This window comes from Fusarium vanettenii (assembly GCF_000151355.1).
Source record: "Fusarium vanettenii 77-13-4 chromosome 8 genomic scaffold NECHAsca_10_chr8_2_0, whole genome shotgun sequence".
Taxonomy (NCBI): Eukaryota; Fungi; Ascomycota; class Sordariomycetes; order Hypocreales; family Nectriaceae; genus Fusarium; species Fusarium vanettenii.
Window position 1 is genome coordinate 1,050,895 of NW_003315874.1, and position 15,798 is coordinate 1,066,692.

At 54.9% G+C, this 15,798-nt stretch overlaps 6 protein-coding genes across 6 annotated transcripts; 2 read left to right on the plus strand and 4 right to left on the minus strand.

The window, feature by feature from the left end:
* Positions 1–119: 119 nt before the first annotated feature.
* NECHADRAFT_71176 (40S ribosomal protein S3) lies at positions 120–1,310 on the minus strand. Its single transcript, XM_003048951.1, has 2 exons — positions 1,202–1,310; positions 120–1,075 (listed from the first exon to the last, which is right to left on the minus strand). Exons 1-2 carry the CDS (start codon positions 1,222–1,224, stop codon positions 316–318), a joined length of 783 nt encoding a protein of 260 aa, XP_003048997.1. The 5' UTR covers positions 1,225–1,310; the 3' UTR covers positions 120–315.
* Positions 1,311–2,145: 835 nt separating this feature from the next.
* Positions 2,146–4,581, plus strand: NECHADRAFT_95611 (uncharacterized protein; the record flags this gene model as incomplete). Its single annotated transcript, XM_003048765.1, has 2 exons — positions 2,146–2,160; positions 2,254–4,581. 2 exons carry the CDS (start codon positions 2,146–2,148, stop codon positions 4,579–4,581), a joined length of 2,343 nt encoding a protein of 780 aa, XP_003048811.1.
* Positions 4,582–5,240: 659 nt separating this feature from the next.
* On the minus strand, positions 5,241–7,461 carry NECHADRAFT_71180 (uncharacterized protein). Its single transcript, XM_003048952.1, has 3 exons — positions 7,368–7,461; positions 5,534–7,264; positions 5,241–5,482 (listed from the first exon to the last, which is right to left on the minus strand). Exons 1-3 carry the CDS (start codon positions 7,418–7,420, stop codon positions 5,437–5,439), a joined length of 1,830 nt encoding a protein of 609 aa, XP_003048998.1. The 5' UTR covers positions 7,421–7,461; the 3' UTR covers positions 5,241–5,436.
* A 1,278-nt stretch (positions 7,462–8,739) lies between these two features.
* NECHADRAFT_105079 (uncharacterized protein) lies at positions 8,740–11,741 on the plus strand. The gene is made up of 8 exons (XM_003048766.1): positions 8,740–9,114; positions 9,219–9,324; positions 9,403–9,554; positions 9,606–10,097; positions 10,147–10,406; positions 10,459–10,559; positions 10,611–10,948; positions 11,001–11,741. Exons 1-8 carry the CDS (start codon positions 9,049–9,051, stop codon positions 11,355–11,357), a joined length of 1,872 nt encoding a protein of 623 aa, XP_003048812.1. The 5' UTR covers positions 8,740–9,048; the 3' UTR covers positions 11,358–11,741.
* An 86-nt stretch (positions 11,742–11,827) lies between these two features.
* On the minus strand, positions 11,828–12,640 carry NECHADRAFT_46521 (uncharacterized protein; the record flags this gene model as incomplete). The annotated part of the gene is made up of 2 exons (XM_003048953.1): positions 11,828–12,509; positions 12,582–12,640. The coding sequence occupies 2 exons, from the start codon at positions 12,638–12,640 to the stop codon at positions 11,828–11,830; spliced, it is 741 nt and encodes a 246-aa protein (XP_003048999.1).
* An 860-nt stretch (positions 12,641–13,500) lies between these two features.
* Positions 13,501–14,452, minus strand: NECHADRAFT_95615 (uncharacterized protein; the record flags this gene model as incomplete). The annotated part of the gene is made up of 3 exons (XM_003048954.1): positions 13,501–14,134; positions 14,193–14,264; positions 14,418–14,452. The coding sequence occupies 3 exons, from the start codon at positions 14,450–14,452 to the stop codon at positions 13,501–13,503; spliced, it is 741 nt and encodes a 246-aa protein (XP_003049000.1).
* Positions 14,453–15,798: the final 1,346 nt, after the last annotated feature.

Here is a 15,798-nt window from a genome sequence, read left to right on the forward strand (position 1 = left end):
GGAATCCAGGCCAGTCATCAGAGATGGAGCCTCGACTAAACACGATACTCTCAACACATCACACACAAATACACCGTCAAGCAAAGAATTGGCAGACAGAAGACACGTCTCGCACGCGTCTTCGTAATCTTCGGGTCTCATTTTTTGTTTTATGCTTTGCCTACCATTACAAGCAAGAATGAAACCGTCCGTGCCCTTAGCAGATGCAAATGATCAATTGACGCCTGAGTAGACCTCTCCGTCCCTCATCCCTTGGATCTCCCATCTCCCCTCATCTGGTTTTGATGGCTTTTCCCAGCCGGGGGCTTAGGTTCCCTATTGCTCAGCAGCAGGCTGGGCCTCCTCAGCACCCTCCTCCTCGGCCACCCGAGCGTCCTGAGCGGCCTGGGCCTGGGCGGCCTTAGCACCGTAGTCCTGGCTCACGGGCTGGAGAACAGCCTGCTCCTCCTTGGGCTCGATGATGGTGACGGCGTCGGGGAGAGTCTTCTGGGGACCGGCCTTGCCCTCGGGGTCGGAGCCGCGCATGATCTTGACCTTGATACCCAGGACACCCTGTCGGAGAAGGACGTGGCGGGTAGCAGAGTCGATGAAGTCCTTGGCGGGCTGACCAGAGTGGATCATGAAGCCGTCGGTGAACTTCATGGACTTGGCACGGGCAGCACGGAGCTTGCCAGAGACGACAACCTCGCAACCCTTGGCGCCAGACTCCATGATGAAGCGGAGGACACCATAGCAGGCACGTCGGACGGCGAGACCGTTGAGGAGCTTGTAGCGGAGGGACTCGCACTGGGCGACGGCGGAGAGACCACGGTTCTGGACCTTGGCGGCGTAGAGGGAGACGGAGTTCTCGGGGAACTTGAATCGCTTCTGGATGAGCGAGGTGAGCTCGCGGATGCGGCGGCCCTGCTCGCCGAGGACCTCCTGGGTGTGGGTGGCTCGGATGATGATGTCGGTGACAGTGGGGGTAACGCGGACCTCGACGCCGGAGTAGCCCTCCTCAGCGAGCTCGCGCTGGAAGAACTCGTTGAGCTCGGCGTAGAAGACACCGTCAGCGACGAACTTTCTCCGCTTGGAGCTGGAGGAGAGAAGAAAGTCAGCATCAAACAATTCGTGTGCGAGCTTTGGCGGGGTGATGGCGACGGCGATATCGACAACACACAAAACGGCTGCGCAATTCAGCAGAGGGTAGAGCACGACTCACATCTGAGAACCGGGGTGAGCCATCTTGAATTGTAAGACTTGGTGTCGAAAGGACTTTGTCTTCTTTGTCTGTTGGCGAGCGGAGGGTTGGGGGTCGGGCTGAAGAGAAGAGATTCGCGATCCTGGGACTGGAGGTGGATTTGGCGAAGCCTCGCTCACTCACAACGTTTGTTCGGCCCTCTCTCAATTTTTTTGGTGTGGGTTGAGCCCTAAATCTGGCAAGCGGGCACTGAGCGCACAAGTCTCCCGATTGGGTAAGGCGGACCCTAAAATGATGCTGGGGTGCGAGGCCGTGGTCCGGAGCTCGGGGAAACAATTACACGGGGTTCAACTTCCATTCTCCCATCATCCCTGCCCGCTCCTGCCCAGACAGTTCCCAGCGCTTGGGCCACCTTCCCTGACGTCTCCCCCCGTGGCTGGTGAGCCCCGCGCTTGAGGCTAGAGGCAGGCGTCAGTCTGTGTGGCTTGTGATGAATGATGGACCGACCTCACCTCAGCTTGGACTGGACTGGACTTGTTAAACTTGCAGGCGCCCAACTCTTCACTGACGGGGAGATTCAACTTTGGCTCGACGCGAGGACAAAGTCTCTTCTTGTCTCTTTTTTCTTATTCTTCGATAAACTTTGACTCTCCCCTCTACATGAATATGCCAGAGCCCGCTCTATAGCTGTCTTGTCCTCCGGTCGTTCCGCCGCCATTCTTGTCTGCTCGTCGTCTCCTGCCAGCCCCGCGGCCACCCACGAGCTATTCGCATCGCATCGACTCGGACGCCGAGCTCCCTTTACAGCTCCATTTCTGGCTTGCTCCATATCGATCCGCGTGTGCTCTTCCGAGGAGCACAGTTTGTATATGATAAACGAAGTTTATTTCACTTGGAAGATTCCCTGCTACGACTTGTAACCAGCAAATCCATCTTGCTGGAGACGCTCTCCGCCGTTGGCCAAGATGGAGGCTCGAAAGGTACGCGTGACCGCTCTCCTTTAGTGTTTTCCCTTTTTTGATGTCACGACTATTACTTGATGTCGCCCTTCACCTTTCTAACAAAGTGTGCAGATCATCGAAGGCGTGCAGGGCATCTACGGCGGCCAGATGACCCACGGCACTTTGCGCCTGACCGACTTCCACCTTGTCTTCTGTGCACCCATCGACCAGTCTGTCGACCCTGCAACTCTCTCGTCACAAAAGGCTTCTGGGGGCCATCCCAAAGTTCGAGAGCGATGGATTACGTACCCGATGCTCTGCTACTGTGCCCTCCGGCCCGTTCCTCCTGGGTCTCGGCAAGCCCCATCGATCCGCATTCGATGCCGCGACTTTACATTCGTGACCTTTAACTTTACGGACAGCAACGTCGCACGCGAGACGTTTGAGTTCATCAAAACCCGAACCTGCAAGCTCGGGACGGTAGAGAAGCTTTATGCTTTCAGTCATAAGCCACTTAGGGGTGAGCGCGACATTAACGGCTGGTCATTCTACGATCCCAAGGCGGAGTTCCGGCGGCAGGGAATCAGCGAGAAGCTCCCCGACAGGGGCTGGAGAATCACGCATATCAACAAGGACTACACTTTTTGCGACACCTATCCTGCACTCTTGGTTGTTCCATCCAACATCTCGGATAACGTACTCAAATATGCTAGGGAGTTCCGCTCCAGGAACCGTATACCGGCTCTATCATATATTCACCCCATCAACAACTGCACCATTACTCGAAGCTCGCAGCCTCTGTCAGGAATCACCAGGAAGACGAATGTCCAAGATGAGAAGTTGGTAGCAGCGTCATTCTCGGCTTGGATGCCCGGTGGCTCTGGGGATTCTACACCTTTGTCGAGCCAGGCTGATGTATCCATCGGAGGCTCCTCACTGAATCCAGAGCTCTCGGAGACAGAGCGTTATGAGGATGAGCTCATCTCCAAATCAGCAGCTGTGTTTGACTCCAACGGGAAGCGTCAAGTGTATGGTGCTCAGCAGTACAACTTGATTGTAGATGCTCGCCCAACCATCAATGCCATGGTCAACCAGGTCCAGGGGATGGGCTCAGAAAACATGGACAAGTACAAGTCCGCCCAGAAGATTTTCCTTAGTATCGAGAATATTCACGTCATGCGAAATTCCCTCAACAAGGTCGTCGACGCCCTGAAGGACGCCGACATCTCGCCTCTGCCACCAAACAGAGAGCTACTTCACCAGAGCGGTTGGCTCAGGCACATCCACAATGTTCTAGACGGCTCGGCTATCATCACGAGGCAGATCGGTATCAACCACTCCAATGTCCTCATCCATTGCTCAGATGGCTGGGATCGTACAAGTCAGCTCAGCGCCCTGGCCCAAATCATGCTGGACCCTTACTACCGTACCATCGAGGGCTTTATTGTCCTTGTTGAGAAAGACTGGCTCTCATTTGGCCACATGTTTAGGCTAAGATCTGGCCACTTGAACCACGAGGACTGGTTCACGGTCCAGAAGGACGCATTTGCTGGTGCCAAGGTCCAGCCAGGGGAGAATGATGGCAGGGCTGATGCTTTCCAGAATGTTCTCAGCGGCGCAAAGCGGTTCTTCAATCAGAACAAGGAGGACCCAGACTTGGCTGCCGTTAGTGAGACGGCCTCTGGAAAGACCGTCGATGATGAAGCAACGACCCCAAAGATGGTCAGCCCTGTCTTCCATCAGTTCCTCGACTGCACCTACCAGCTCATCCGCCAGAACAAGACACGTTTCGAGTTCAACGAGCGGTTCTTGCGTCGTCTCCTATATCATCTATACTCGTGCCAATACGGCACTTTCCTCTTCAACAGTGAGAAGCAAAGACATGATGCCCGGGCTGCTGAACGGACTTCTTCTGTCTGGGACTACTTCCTCTGTCGGAAACCCGAGTTCACAAACCCCGATTATGACCCCACCGTTGATGATCACATCAAGGGCAAGGAGAGGATTATCTTGCCACGCCTCAAGGAGATCAGATGGTGGCATCAAGTGTTCGGTAGGACCGAAGACGAGATGAACGGCGCGTTGAATGCCGCTGCAGCCGCGGAAACAGACCGCCAAACCGCCATGTCAAATCTCCAGTATCCCAGCGTCATCCAGGCCGAGGAGGATCCCAGGACCTCAACCTCTAGCTCCAAGTCGATCTCCGGGCCTCCCTCGGTGCTGACTGGGGTTGAGACAGCACACGAGGCCTTGACTCCTCAGGCACGCCGCTCACCAATACAGCGGAGCGCATCTGCTGAGCCTAGCGCAAACGCCTTTGCTACCATCCGAGACGGCATCGCAGGTCTCAACATAGGGAAAGGAATGCTGGCTCAGTTAACCCATGCTTCCGACCCTTCGCCATCGAGCACAGCCCCCGCGCCTACTCGTAGCGACCAGGAGCTGCGCGAGATGACATAGGAGGTCATGTTTCCGGAGTTTGACTCTGTTCCATATAAGATCGTCGAGACCCATGAATCCGTACGATATAATTGCCCCCGACTTCGCAGCGTGACACCAGCGCTGCCACCCTTGAAAACAGGCTCCGATATAAACTCGGACCGGTGGAGTTTCCGCAGCGTGCCAAGCGATCTCGGCGACGAGTGGCAGAACGTGCAGCAACGTGAAGCTGAATCTCCAGATTCCTCCATCGGGGAGGGTCTCCCTGAGAGCGGCAAACCGAGTTTGGAGCCGGATGCGTGCTGCCACTTATCTGAAGCACCCCAGCCCTCTTCCGAGGCGAGCGTGAGGGCAACATTGGGCGATACGGGTATTCAGCGCCCAAAGTCAAGTCAAAGCCTCATGCGGGTTCCATCGTGAATCCAAGTCACCTTGGTTGTCTCCAGTTGGCGTTCTTGTTGGCCTTTGTTTTCGTAGCGTTAATCTTGACCCTTTGGGTCATGGCGTTTAGCATTGTTGGGCAAAGGTTTTGTGGGAGGCTGCATGATTCGCGGGTGGGTACAGGTTGGGGGATGGTTAGACGCATCAATCGACCCCTTTCTCAGGGAGTGTATCCATTTCATCTTGCACAGCGTGAATAGAACCTTTGACTCCGTCCGTGGATGCGTGGCGGTTGTCTTGATGTCATTTCTCTTTGTAGTTTTTGTCTATCTCGTAACGTCGTCCCAAGCGTGGAAACGTCCCTTTTCTACATGTCGATTCGTATCCTCTCTCTTGGTCTTTTCGAGCTTCAACTATCCTCCTCTAGATCGACTCGGCCTCCCCCTCGCCTTCTCTTGACCTCACATTTTACACTCTACCTCATATGCGAACCTCTTACAGGAAGACCTCGAGGTTGATCTCGAGAGTGCTGACGGGGTATCTATTCAGAATTAGTATGGGTTATGTGTCTCAAAATAGTGTCAGGGCTCACCTCAAATCAAACTTCTCCAGTACGGTAGGGTGCAAGATGCCGAACTCTCCGATACGCCTCTCCTTTCCGCCGAGACGAAGATACACGGAAGCAGCATGGCCAGCGAAGAAGGTAGCATCATCGAGCTCTTCGATCCAGTATTCATCAGGCTTGGTAGGGTTCTCCTTCACATCAAAGTCGACGCTCTTGCCAGCCAGACCCTCCTCATGAGTGATGAAAGCTGTGCGGAGCATGAGCAGCACACGATCAAGGAGGCCGTGGACCACCTCGAAACCACTCGTCCGGCCGTACCAGGCAGCGGCAAAGTGTCGCTCGTTGCGGGCCTTGCGCTCCTGGGACTCGTCCTTGAAGACGACATCAGAAACCTCAAAGATCTTCATGGGTACGCTGTGGCCCTTGTTCTCACGGATGGTCTTGAGAAGACCGGGGAGAAGTGTTGACCGCACGACCTGGTACTCGGCAGTCTTGGGGTTGGCGAGACGGACGACGGTGTTTCCGTCATCCTTTCGGTTGAGCCAAGCAAAGTTCTCATCGTGACTGCACAGAATCAGGGGCATGACTTCGCTCCAACCAGCCATAGCAGCCTCGGTGCGGATAATGTCGCTGAGCTTGTTAACCATCAGGGGAGCGCCAACAGTGGCACTCCGGGTAGGGGCAGTACGGGGAAGGTTGTTGTAGCCGTAGCACACGGCGAGATCCTCCATGACGTCGCATTGGTGAAGGACATCAGCTCGGGTAGGGGGGATAGACACCTCGAGAATGTTGGAGTCTTTGGTGGAGGGTGTGGAGATGTAGGCCATCTTGGAGAGGAGCTTGCACAGACTCTCGGGAGATTCGCTAAGGCCAGTGCAGCTGTTGAGGTAGTCGATCTCGACCTCGGCCACTCGCGGCTTCAGAGTAGGGGTCACGCGGGTGAGCTTGTTGTGCTCAGAGATGATTTGGACGGGCTCAATGGTGAAGGGCTCGGCGCAATACGTGGAGAACATGGTGACCATGATATCGGTGACGATCTCGAGCTTGGTAAGGTCGGTGGCAGTGATCTCCATGAAAACGTTGGTGGTGTCGAGGGTGATCTTGGAGTGGTCGCCGTTGATGATGGGAGGAAGGGATCCGACAATGCGGTTGGAGTCGTAGATGACAGGGTAAACGGGAGAGTCGCGGATGATGTGGAGGAAGCGACCCAGGTGCTTGTCGTTCTCGTAGAAGGTCATCAACTCGGCAGAGTCCATCTCCTTGGTCTGGTTGAGGGGGATGAACTTGATGTCCTTGGGAGGGAGGGCCTCGTATGTGAAGGGGCCCTGAAGTGTGTCGTAGTCATGAGTACCAATCGAGACGAGGGTTCGGTTGCGGGCGAGGTTCTGGTGAAGCTTGTCTTGTAGAGCGATGAAAGACTCGTAGCGGTCCTTGTCGAACTTGACATTGCGGAGGATGGCGCCAGAAACGTACGGCCGGACTTGCTCGACTTCGGGCAGGACGGTAATGCTCTCCAGCTTTCCACTCGGGGGCTCAACGAGGCGGTAGTTGGGAGCCTCAATACGGCCGCGGAAGATGTTTAGGTTCAGGGCAATGCCCTCGAAGCAGAGCATATCATATCGGTTGGCGGGAATCTCGATCTTGAGCTGCGGGGGCTCCTGCTCGCCGTTGACGATGGGACGGTCGTCATTCTCGGTATCCTCGTCAAGCTCGATGCCGAATTCGAAGCAGAGATCCTCGAATTCCTCGGTCGTGAATCTGTTTTAGGTGCAAAAAAGTTGGTCAGCATAATAGTCGGGCGCGAGCTTGGGCGAGGTCGGAGTGGTGATGGTGGGGGGACAAGAAGGAGGGGCATTCGCACTTTTGACCGAGGGCTTCGTAAAGCTTGTACTTGTCGACGGAAATGGTAGGCATGATGAGATGAAGCGGGAGGGCTCAGCGGCGTGTCCTCTGGCCGATATTCCTTTGTCCGGTGAATTGGAGGCAAGAGGTGAGCTTCCGTCGAGCGTGGGACGTGGGCTTGAGGCGTGGATTGCACTGAGTCACAGGAAATTTTGGGGGATGTAGTTGATCGACTCGGTGCATGCGCCTCGGGGGAGAAATGTCTAGGATACCGGGGTACACTGCGAAACGGTGCACGGCAGTAGAGGGCGTGGGTACTGCACTAGCTTGGCGATTTGGCGGGGTGAAATTTATCGGATCATCAATGCTCCTGTGCCGGGTCGCTGATTGCTACCCGCTGTGGCTGGAGAGGGGCATTGAATCTGGGGAGGAATTCAACTCAGGGACATGATTTCGCCTTGCAGTGCTGTCTACGGTGGGCTGAGTGATGGGTCTAAATGTTTGGCGACGACATCTATTTCACAAATGTCCAGAGTGTCCATCATTCTCATCCAATCTGTCAAGTGTTAAAACAGTTCTCTCGACCCCAAAAGCGCTGTCCCTTCTTTGATGTCTCGGGTGCTTCCCCTGGTGAGCAAGCTGCCAAGGATCGTGGAGTTACATCATGCTGTGCCAGGTAGCCCTGGAGACGGCGGGGGAACTGGAGCTTGAAAGTTCAGGGCTTGAGCTAATATGGAGGTGACGTCTGATGATGCTCCAGTGCCTTACATGCATCCAACGTGTTGGGTTTTAGGTTTTGCATACATGCCCGTACCGTATGGGCCAGTTTATCGCAGAAGAAAAAAAGATATTTGGATCGAGATGTCCAGTGACTGATGCTTGTCAAGAAACAGATTTGGCCTGTTCCACATCATCAGCCACACTGTACCTGACGCGCTGACCGAAGGTGAGAGCTGCCCCTTCCTGTGAAATGAAATGAGGAGCCACTTGAAACCCCACCTCAGCCACACCCTTCATCCTTACCTCTCCTGTTCGGCCGCCTGGTTGCCCCTCTCCAGGGCAGCGTTCCTTTGTGCTCAGTGGCTGCCGATGCCGCCTCGTCCACTCCCAGCTAGCCTGGTTTCCAGTTGGCAGCCCGCCCGAGCACACAGGGCATCCGTCACTGAAGAGGGGACCGCCAATCACCAACTCCCAGGCGGTCGACGAGAAAAATGCCACTGCGCTGAGGCCTGCCTACTGCTGGACCTACCTGACCCCCATAACAGCTCACCCGCTATTATCGGCAGCAACCACCACCTCGCTCATCAAACCTCCCACTCCACACCCGCTCCCTCTGCCTCTGCCTCTCTCTCTTCTCTCCCTCATCTTGATTCACATGCCCGTACATCTTTGACGACGCTGCTGCTGATATCGGCCACCATCTCGACCTTATCCGCATCATTCCCCCTCCGATACCGCCTCCGCTGACCTCGCGGCCTCGTCCCTCTCTCATCCTGGTGGTTTCTCAGCCCTCCTCGTCGGGCCAAAAATCGTGTGTTGGGACTCCGCGCAAATCATTGCATCACCCGCCCACGCACCACACACGCGATCCACCCGCAATCATCAACCTCCTCCTACCTCCCTAACGACCATCCCGCATCCTCGTCGACCTTGCCGCTCTTTTTCTTGATAAATCTGCGACTCTGCCACCCCCCCTCGCCATGGCTGACGCGCCCAACTCTGGCGATGAGCTGTACCCTATCGCCGTCCTCATCGACGAGCTAAAGGTAATGCCCATAGTCTGGCGGTGACGCCACGCTGCAACGCTCGCTCCTGTGCCAGCACGCCCACCGTCGACGACTTCCGCTGACTTGCAACCTTCTCTTCCCAGCACGACGATGTTTTGCTCCGTCTTAACGCCATCCACCGTCTCTCCACCATTGCTCTCGCTCTCGGCGCTGAACGAACTCGTGAGGAGCTCATCCCCTTCCTCGATGGTCAGTCCCGGTTGCCAACCTCCCCGCTCACCAATCTACGATGAAAAAGAGCTTTCCCCTAACCTTGATATTATTCAGAGTCCGTGGAGGATGAGGACGAGGTCCTCGTCGCCCTGAGCGAAGAGCTCGGTGGTTTTATTGAGTATGTCGGTGGTGCTCAGTGGGGTCACGTCCTGCTGTCGCCCCTCGAAAACCTCGCTGCTATCGAGGAGCCCGTCGTGCGCGACAAGGTAGAATCCACCTCCATCGCCCTACTCCTGCCGCGCTGACCCCCCATCCAGGCCGTCGAGTCCCTAAACAAGATTTGCTCCGAGCTCTCACCCCAACAAGTCGAGGAGTACTTCATCCCCCTCACGATCCGCCTCGCCAAGGCCGATTGGTTCACATCAAAGGTCTCGGGATGCGGTCTCTTCACAACCCCTTACAAGAAGGTCTCCCCGCCTGTCCAAGAACAGTTGCGCCAACAGTTCGGCATGCTCGTCCACGATGAGACCCCCATGGTCCGTCGCCAGGCTGCCACCAACCTGGCCAAGTTCGTCAAGGAGATGCCTGCCGCCATCGTTGTCGACGAAATGATACCCCTCTTCCAACATCTTGCACAAGACGACCAAGATAGCGTTCGATTACTGACGGTCGAGGTCCTCATCTCGATTGCCGAGGCCGTTCCCAAGGAGCAACAGTCGAGTCACGGCGTCCTCCTGACGTCCCTACGCAACTTGATAGAGGATAAGAGCTGGAGGGTGCGATACATGATTGCCGATCGTTTTGAAAAGGTTTGCTGCGTTCTCCGGGCTGTCATTTCTTTGATGCTAATGATTGCAGATCGCCAAGGCAGTTGACGAGGAGGTCGTCTCGCGAGATCTTGTCCCCGCATTCGTGAAGCTTCTCAAGGACAACGAGGCCGAGGTCCGAACCGCTATCGCTGGCCAGATCCCCGGCTTCTGCGCTCTCGTGGATCGCAACGTTCTTCTCAACGACATCATGGGCAGCATCGAGGACCTCGTCTCGGATACTTCCCAGCACGTCCGTGCTGCCCTCGGTACTCAGATCAGCGGCTTGGCTCCGATTCTCGGCAAGCAAGAGTATGGCACCTACACCTCTGCGCCGCGACATTGATGCTAACATGCGCTAAAGGACCATTGACCACCTACTTCCCATGTTTCTTCAGATGCTTAAGGACGAGTTTCCGGAGGTTAGGCTCCACATCATTTCCAAGCTTGAGCTTGTCAACCAGGGTAAGACATCCAGATGAATCTTGCAGTTGGGCGCGTACTGACATGGGCCAGTCATTGGTATCGATCTCCTCTCACAATCGCTTCTCCCCGCTATCGTGCAACTGGCCGAGGATAAGCAATGGCGAGTGCGACTTGCCATTATCGAATACATCCCTCTCCTCGCCAGCCAGCTCGGCGTGCAATTCTTCGACGAGAAGCTCAGCAACCTGTGCATGGGCTGGCTGGGAGACACGGTCTTCTCGATCCGCGAGGCTGCTACTCACAACCTTAAGAAGTTGACCGAGGTATTTGGCGTGGAATGGGCCAGCGAGGCTATCATCCCCAAGGTCATGGCCATGGGCAACCACCCCAACTACCTGTACAGAATGACCACCTGCTTTGCCATCTCTGTAAGAACGACCCTACCCCTGTGCGCAAAAGGCGCGACTAACGTGTTCTCAGACTCTGGCGACCGTGGTGAGCATGGACGTCATCGCCAAGTCGATCCTCCCAATGCTTGACAAGCTTGTTGGAGACGATATCCCCAACATCCGATTCAACGTGGCCAAGACGTACGCAGTGCTGATCGATGTGCTCCGACGCCTGCCCGACGAGGGCACCCTGCACGACCTCGAGAAGCAGGGCAGTGAGATCACGCCGTCACCACGAGGCATGGAGCTGATCCAACAAAGAGTTGTGCCCAACTTAGGCAAGCTGCAGAAGGACGACGATGTGGATGTGCGGTACTTTGCTACGACAGCGGCAGCTGCTGTCACGGGACCCATTGCTGGCGGAGAGCCCATGAATACATCGCCATAGATGAGAGACGTAATGAAGCAATAATTGTTGCCGCGGCAGATTTTTTTTGGTCTGTTTTTGTTACGTCCGTATCGCCAGAGAGAAGAGAGCCAATGAGCCACCACACGTTGCATATTAGAAGTCACAAGCCGGACCGGGCAGTCCTGGGCTGGACCGGGACTGAGGAGGATGGAATGGATAAGACATGGGTTGAGAAGAGATATCCACGCAAAGCCTCTAGAGAAAGCGGAGGACGAGAGATGAGGGGTCGGGCTTGGGCAGACATCCAGGTGCTGGTGAGAGGGCCAGGCAGGGTAGTCCAGGCGCCGATCAACAAGTCCAAATATCAATGTATGATAACAAACAGAGCTTGCAGAAGTGAATGATATCAACTGTTAGTGACCAGGTGCTGAAGCCAGCACGATTGTGATGAGAGGCGAGGCATGAGATATCTAAAGGGGTATCTTGGTTCATATTTTATTTCATCTCATCTAGGCCCTACGGAAGCACAAGGTGCTGATGGTCTGGCCCTTGGCACCACCGAAGCTGAATGTCCGGTACTCGACTCTTCCAACAACATCAAAGCCCTCTCCGTCCCTTCTCTCAAACCAGCTCCGCAGCTCTGACTCGGTCCAGTTACAGCTTGTGACCAAGAAGATGCCGCCCCTACGGACCAGCTGGAGCACCCTCTCCCGGTATCCCTCGCACAGGCGTCGACCCTGAGCATCCTTTTCGTCACTGAGCGAGATGGCATCAAAGGTCCCCTTGTCCAGCACCACGTCCCAACCCTCGGCCTGTGAGCCGTTGAGCACTGTGTCAAATGGGCCGGCTATCACATCCCATTCTTGGAACTCGACGTTTTCGGATTCTTTGGTGGTGGCGATCTGTCGAGCGAGGGAGACACTCTTTGGGCTGTAGTCGACTCCTAGAGCCCGACCTGTCCAGTCCTCTTCGCGCAGCGAAAAGAGGAGAGAGCCATTTCCACAGCCGAGGTCGAGGAAGCTGGTGTTGTCTTGGGAGAGCGCGGGGCTGTCGGGGTCTTCAGGTTCGAGGAGGCCTTCGAGGAACTCGAGGATCTTCGCTTCGGCGTCGGAGTCGTCGAACCACACGGTTCCGATATCGCTTGGGTCTTCGGTGTTGTTTGTTATCTCGGTCGTGTACAGATTGTCCCAGCTGGGCAGCAGCACATGTTAGACTTGGGGGGGGTGGACGACGCGAGATGGTGGGGGGAAGGGTCAGACGGACTATTCTTTTGTGCCGAGCTTGGAGGGCTCGAGATGTTGGGGGTTGTCGCTTGAGGACATTGCGATCTGATCTAGAAAGTAATAAGACGGTAAGAGACCAGAGAGGGCTTGTTTGAGGCCTGCCTGTTCTTCTGATGTTGGATATTTGAAGCTATCTCGAACAATTGTGGTGGGGTATGCATGGTGGTGTGTCCCAAAGTGGCAGGCGGTGAAGGCGGGGTGTTTGGCAATTGACAACCAACCTCGTATACTCTCACCACTTGAGGTAAGTAAGAAGTTGACGTCTGGTTTACAGGTCCTTTTGCTAGTTATAGTCGGACACTATTACAATGAGTAGTCTCATCTCAGCTAGTCACACTCATGGCCAAAGATACGTATCTTCACAATTGTCACAAGTACCAAGCAAAAAGAAACATCAACTGCGGGTCGTGACGACGATTGCATTCAAGCCGGGGGTATTTAACAATAGCACAGGCTTCTCTTTCTACGTCACCGCCCTCGCCAGGCGGAGAAGCCGTGTAGACAAGGGGGCGAGAAGAGAAAAACAACGCCTTTCCATGCAGCAACCAGCAGCAGCAAAATGGATCCAAAGAGAATTTTGCCGTGCATGTCGAAGCCCAAGATTGGACCACACACTGCCCGTCATCTCTTTGGTCCTCTTTATTCCGTGAGAATGGGGTTGGCCATCCCCATCTCATATCATGTCATATAATTCCATCATGAAGATCTCGTCCTTGATGCCAACAACAGAATCAAAACATCCCAACACCAGGCCCCAAGAGTTTCCCAATCAGTAACCAAGGCAGTAACAGCAAAAACCAGTATGAGCAATTAGACACCCAACCCGGCTCGCCCACTCTCCCCGAGCAGTAGCGTCCAGGTTTGCGAGAACAAAAAACAGAGCCATTCATAGAACAGGCTCAGTAGAAAGACTCGACCATGGTGTCCTTCATGCTGGTGTTGATGTTGCTGGGGCCCTGGCCCTCGCCGAGGCGGAAGACGCTCTCGATGACGCTGAGCTCGGTGGCAGTGGTGTCGAGGCCGGTGACGGCGAGCCAGTCGTTGACAACCATGCCGGCGCCCACCACGTTAGAGCCGCGGTTGACACTACCGGCAACAAGAGGAACCTGAAGCAGACTTGACAGCTCGTCCTGGTCCTGAATGGGGGTCTTGGGGTGGACGAGACCACCCTGGTTGGACAAGCTCATGTAGCTGCCCACGAGAACATTGTCGGCGATGGTCTGACGGAACACCTCGACGCCGAGCACGTCGGCAATGATCTCTTCAGTCTCGCGCTCAATGTCTGGGTGGACTAGGGCGATGTGGTCGTTTGTGACGATGACGTTTCCGAGAGCCGAGAGACGCTCCTCGATTCGCTGGATGCGGACCGAGTCTGGAAGCGAGTTGCGCAGGTGCTGGAGCTCCTGGTCGGTTGTCGTCGTGGGCACGAGAAGACCCTTTCGGTTGCCCGCAGTGAGGCGGCCAATGATGCGGGTGCCCGCAATGGTGGTGCGGACGGTGGGAACGATGTCTTGGAGTTCGGCCTCGAAGACACTGCGTGTGTCAGCACATCATGAAGTTGGGAAGCTTGTGCTAGGGTCATGAAGCTTACCTGTAGAAGTTCTCGCTGGCACCGAGGGCGACCAGAGCGTAGGAATTGGTCAAGGTGGAAAAGACACCGACCCTGGAAAAATAAAAATCAGCATGATTGCTTCCATCGCGTGATTGTCCATCTCGAAGCAAGCGAGATGCGTGCGCATCAGGCAAAGGCGGGGGCGGGGTTGATCAAGAGCTTCATTCGCCGCGGGGGGGACAAGGGAAAAAAGAGACGACATACTCGTTGGAGTTCTCGAATTGCGCGCGCACCGCCATGATTGCTGAAGTGTTCTGAGTAGTGGTACCTGTAGTGACTAGAATTTTGAAGGTTTGAAGGAGGAGGTAAAATAGAGTACCTAGGGTTTGGCTGTTTGTCGCTGTGTAGGAGGAAGAAAGTGTGGATGTGGTGAGTGTGAGGTTTGGGTTTTTTTTTTCTCTGGGCCTCGTAGCTCCTGCGGGGTCTCATACACGCACAGCCGGCTGTGCGTTTAATATCACGTGACTTTTGCGCACAGCCGGCTGTGCAAATAAGATTCGTTATGTAAGCCCGATACATGTGTGTGTGAGTAAGAGGGTCACCCCTTGATCAATTGAAATAGCATTGATTCACGCCATTGAGAGATGAGATGATCACATGTAGCTACAGTCATTTCAATACATTACATATGATCTATTCTCATCTGCCTAGGACCGGTGAAGAAGACACAATGCCTCTCATGACACCACAGGCGCTACGGTACGAGTGAATCACTTCACATATCATAGTATATAAAGCAGAGGCTTCTCCCTCATAGGAAGCTATTCATTTTCATATCAATGCAGTGCAAGATACCGTCAAGATGTCTTACTTCAACCAAAACAACGCTCAGAATGTGCCCATCTACATCTGCCCCCAAACATCAACGCAACCTAGGCTAACTTACGCCTCTAATCAGAACCAACAGTTTGTTCTTCAGCCTATTGCCAACAATCAACAGCAACCGCCGCGTGGTATAGGTCATCCAATGCAGAACCCAATGACATATCAGCATTGGTGGAATCAGCATACCTTGCCAAGTGACCCAAGGTCCCCCAATTCCCTGTACAGGCAGAACCCTCAAGCCCTGGTAGCAGCACGGAATACCGTATACGGTCCTCAAGGTGATGCCCTTCGCGAGGTACCACGGCCGGGGGGGTATCACCTTGAAGGAGAGTGGCATGTTGGGTACCTCGGTCATCAGATAACCCAACGGCAACAGCGCACTGACCCTGATGTAAATCCAGTGTGGCTAACAAACCGACCGACCTAGACCGGCCCCTTCGGTCTATCGGTCTGGGTTCACCAAGACTCTCGGTCTGTCGGTCTAGGTCTGTCTGGGCCAGCAGCCTGGTCGGTCTTGGTCTGATTAGCTGATTCTCTCATTGGCTACCTTTGCCCTGCCCCACTTATTTTGGCACTGCGAAACTCGAACGGCCGAACAAGTGGGGATGGCACGGGTACCTGAAGGCTGAGTCGACCAATGGGACGCCTGGAAACCACTAACCCAGACCGACTCAGACCACCCAATCCGACCGGCAGCTCTGGTCTGTCGGTCTGACGAGAATGGCCGGTCGGTCGGACTGCGGTCTGAAGGTGGTCTGTC

What these genes read in the sequence shown, in the direction of transcription:
- NECHADRAFT_71176 (XM_003048951.1), bottom strand. Translation starts at nt 1,224, where the DNA reads ATGGCTCACCCCGGTTCTCAGAT. An exon ending in GCTCACCCCGGTTCTCAGAT is followed by an intron (nt 1,076 to 1,201) that starts GTGAGTCGTGCT and finishes TCTCTCCTCCAG; the next exon opens with CTCCAAGCGGAGAAAGTTCG.
- NECHADRAFT_71180 (XM_003048952.1), bottom strand. Translation starts at nt 7,420, where the DNA reads ATGCCTACCATTTCCGTCGACAAGTACAAGCTTTACGAAGCCCTCGGT. An exon ending in TACGAAGCCCTCGGTCAAAA is followed by an intron (nt 7,265 to 7,367) that starts GTGCGAATGCCC and finishes CACCTAAAACAG; the next exon opens with ATTCACGACCGAGGAATTCG. An exon ending in CTGGAGAAGTTTGATTTGAG is followed by an intron (nt 5,483 to 5,533) that starts GTGAGCCCTGAC and finishes AATTCTGAATAG; the next exon opens with ATACCCCGTCAGCACTCTCG.
- NECHADRAFT_105079 (XM_003048766.1), top strand. Translation starts at nt 9,049, where the DNA reads ATGGCTGACGCGCCCAACTCTGGCGATGAGCTGTACCCTATCGCCGTC. An exon ending in TCCTCATCGACGAGCTAAAG is followed by an intron (nt 9,115 to 9,218) that starts GTAATGCCCATA and finishes TTCTCTTCCCAG; the next exon opens with CACGACGATGTTTTGCTCCG. An exon ending in GCTCATCCCCTTCCTCGATG is followed by an intron (nt 9,325 to 9,402) that starts GTCAGTCCCGGT and finishes GATATTATTCAG; the next exon opens with AGTCCGTGGAGGATGAGGAC.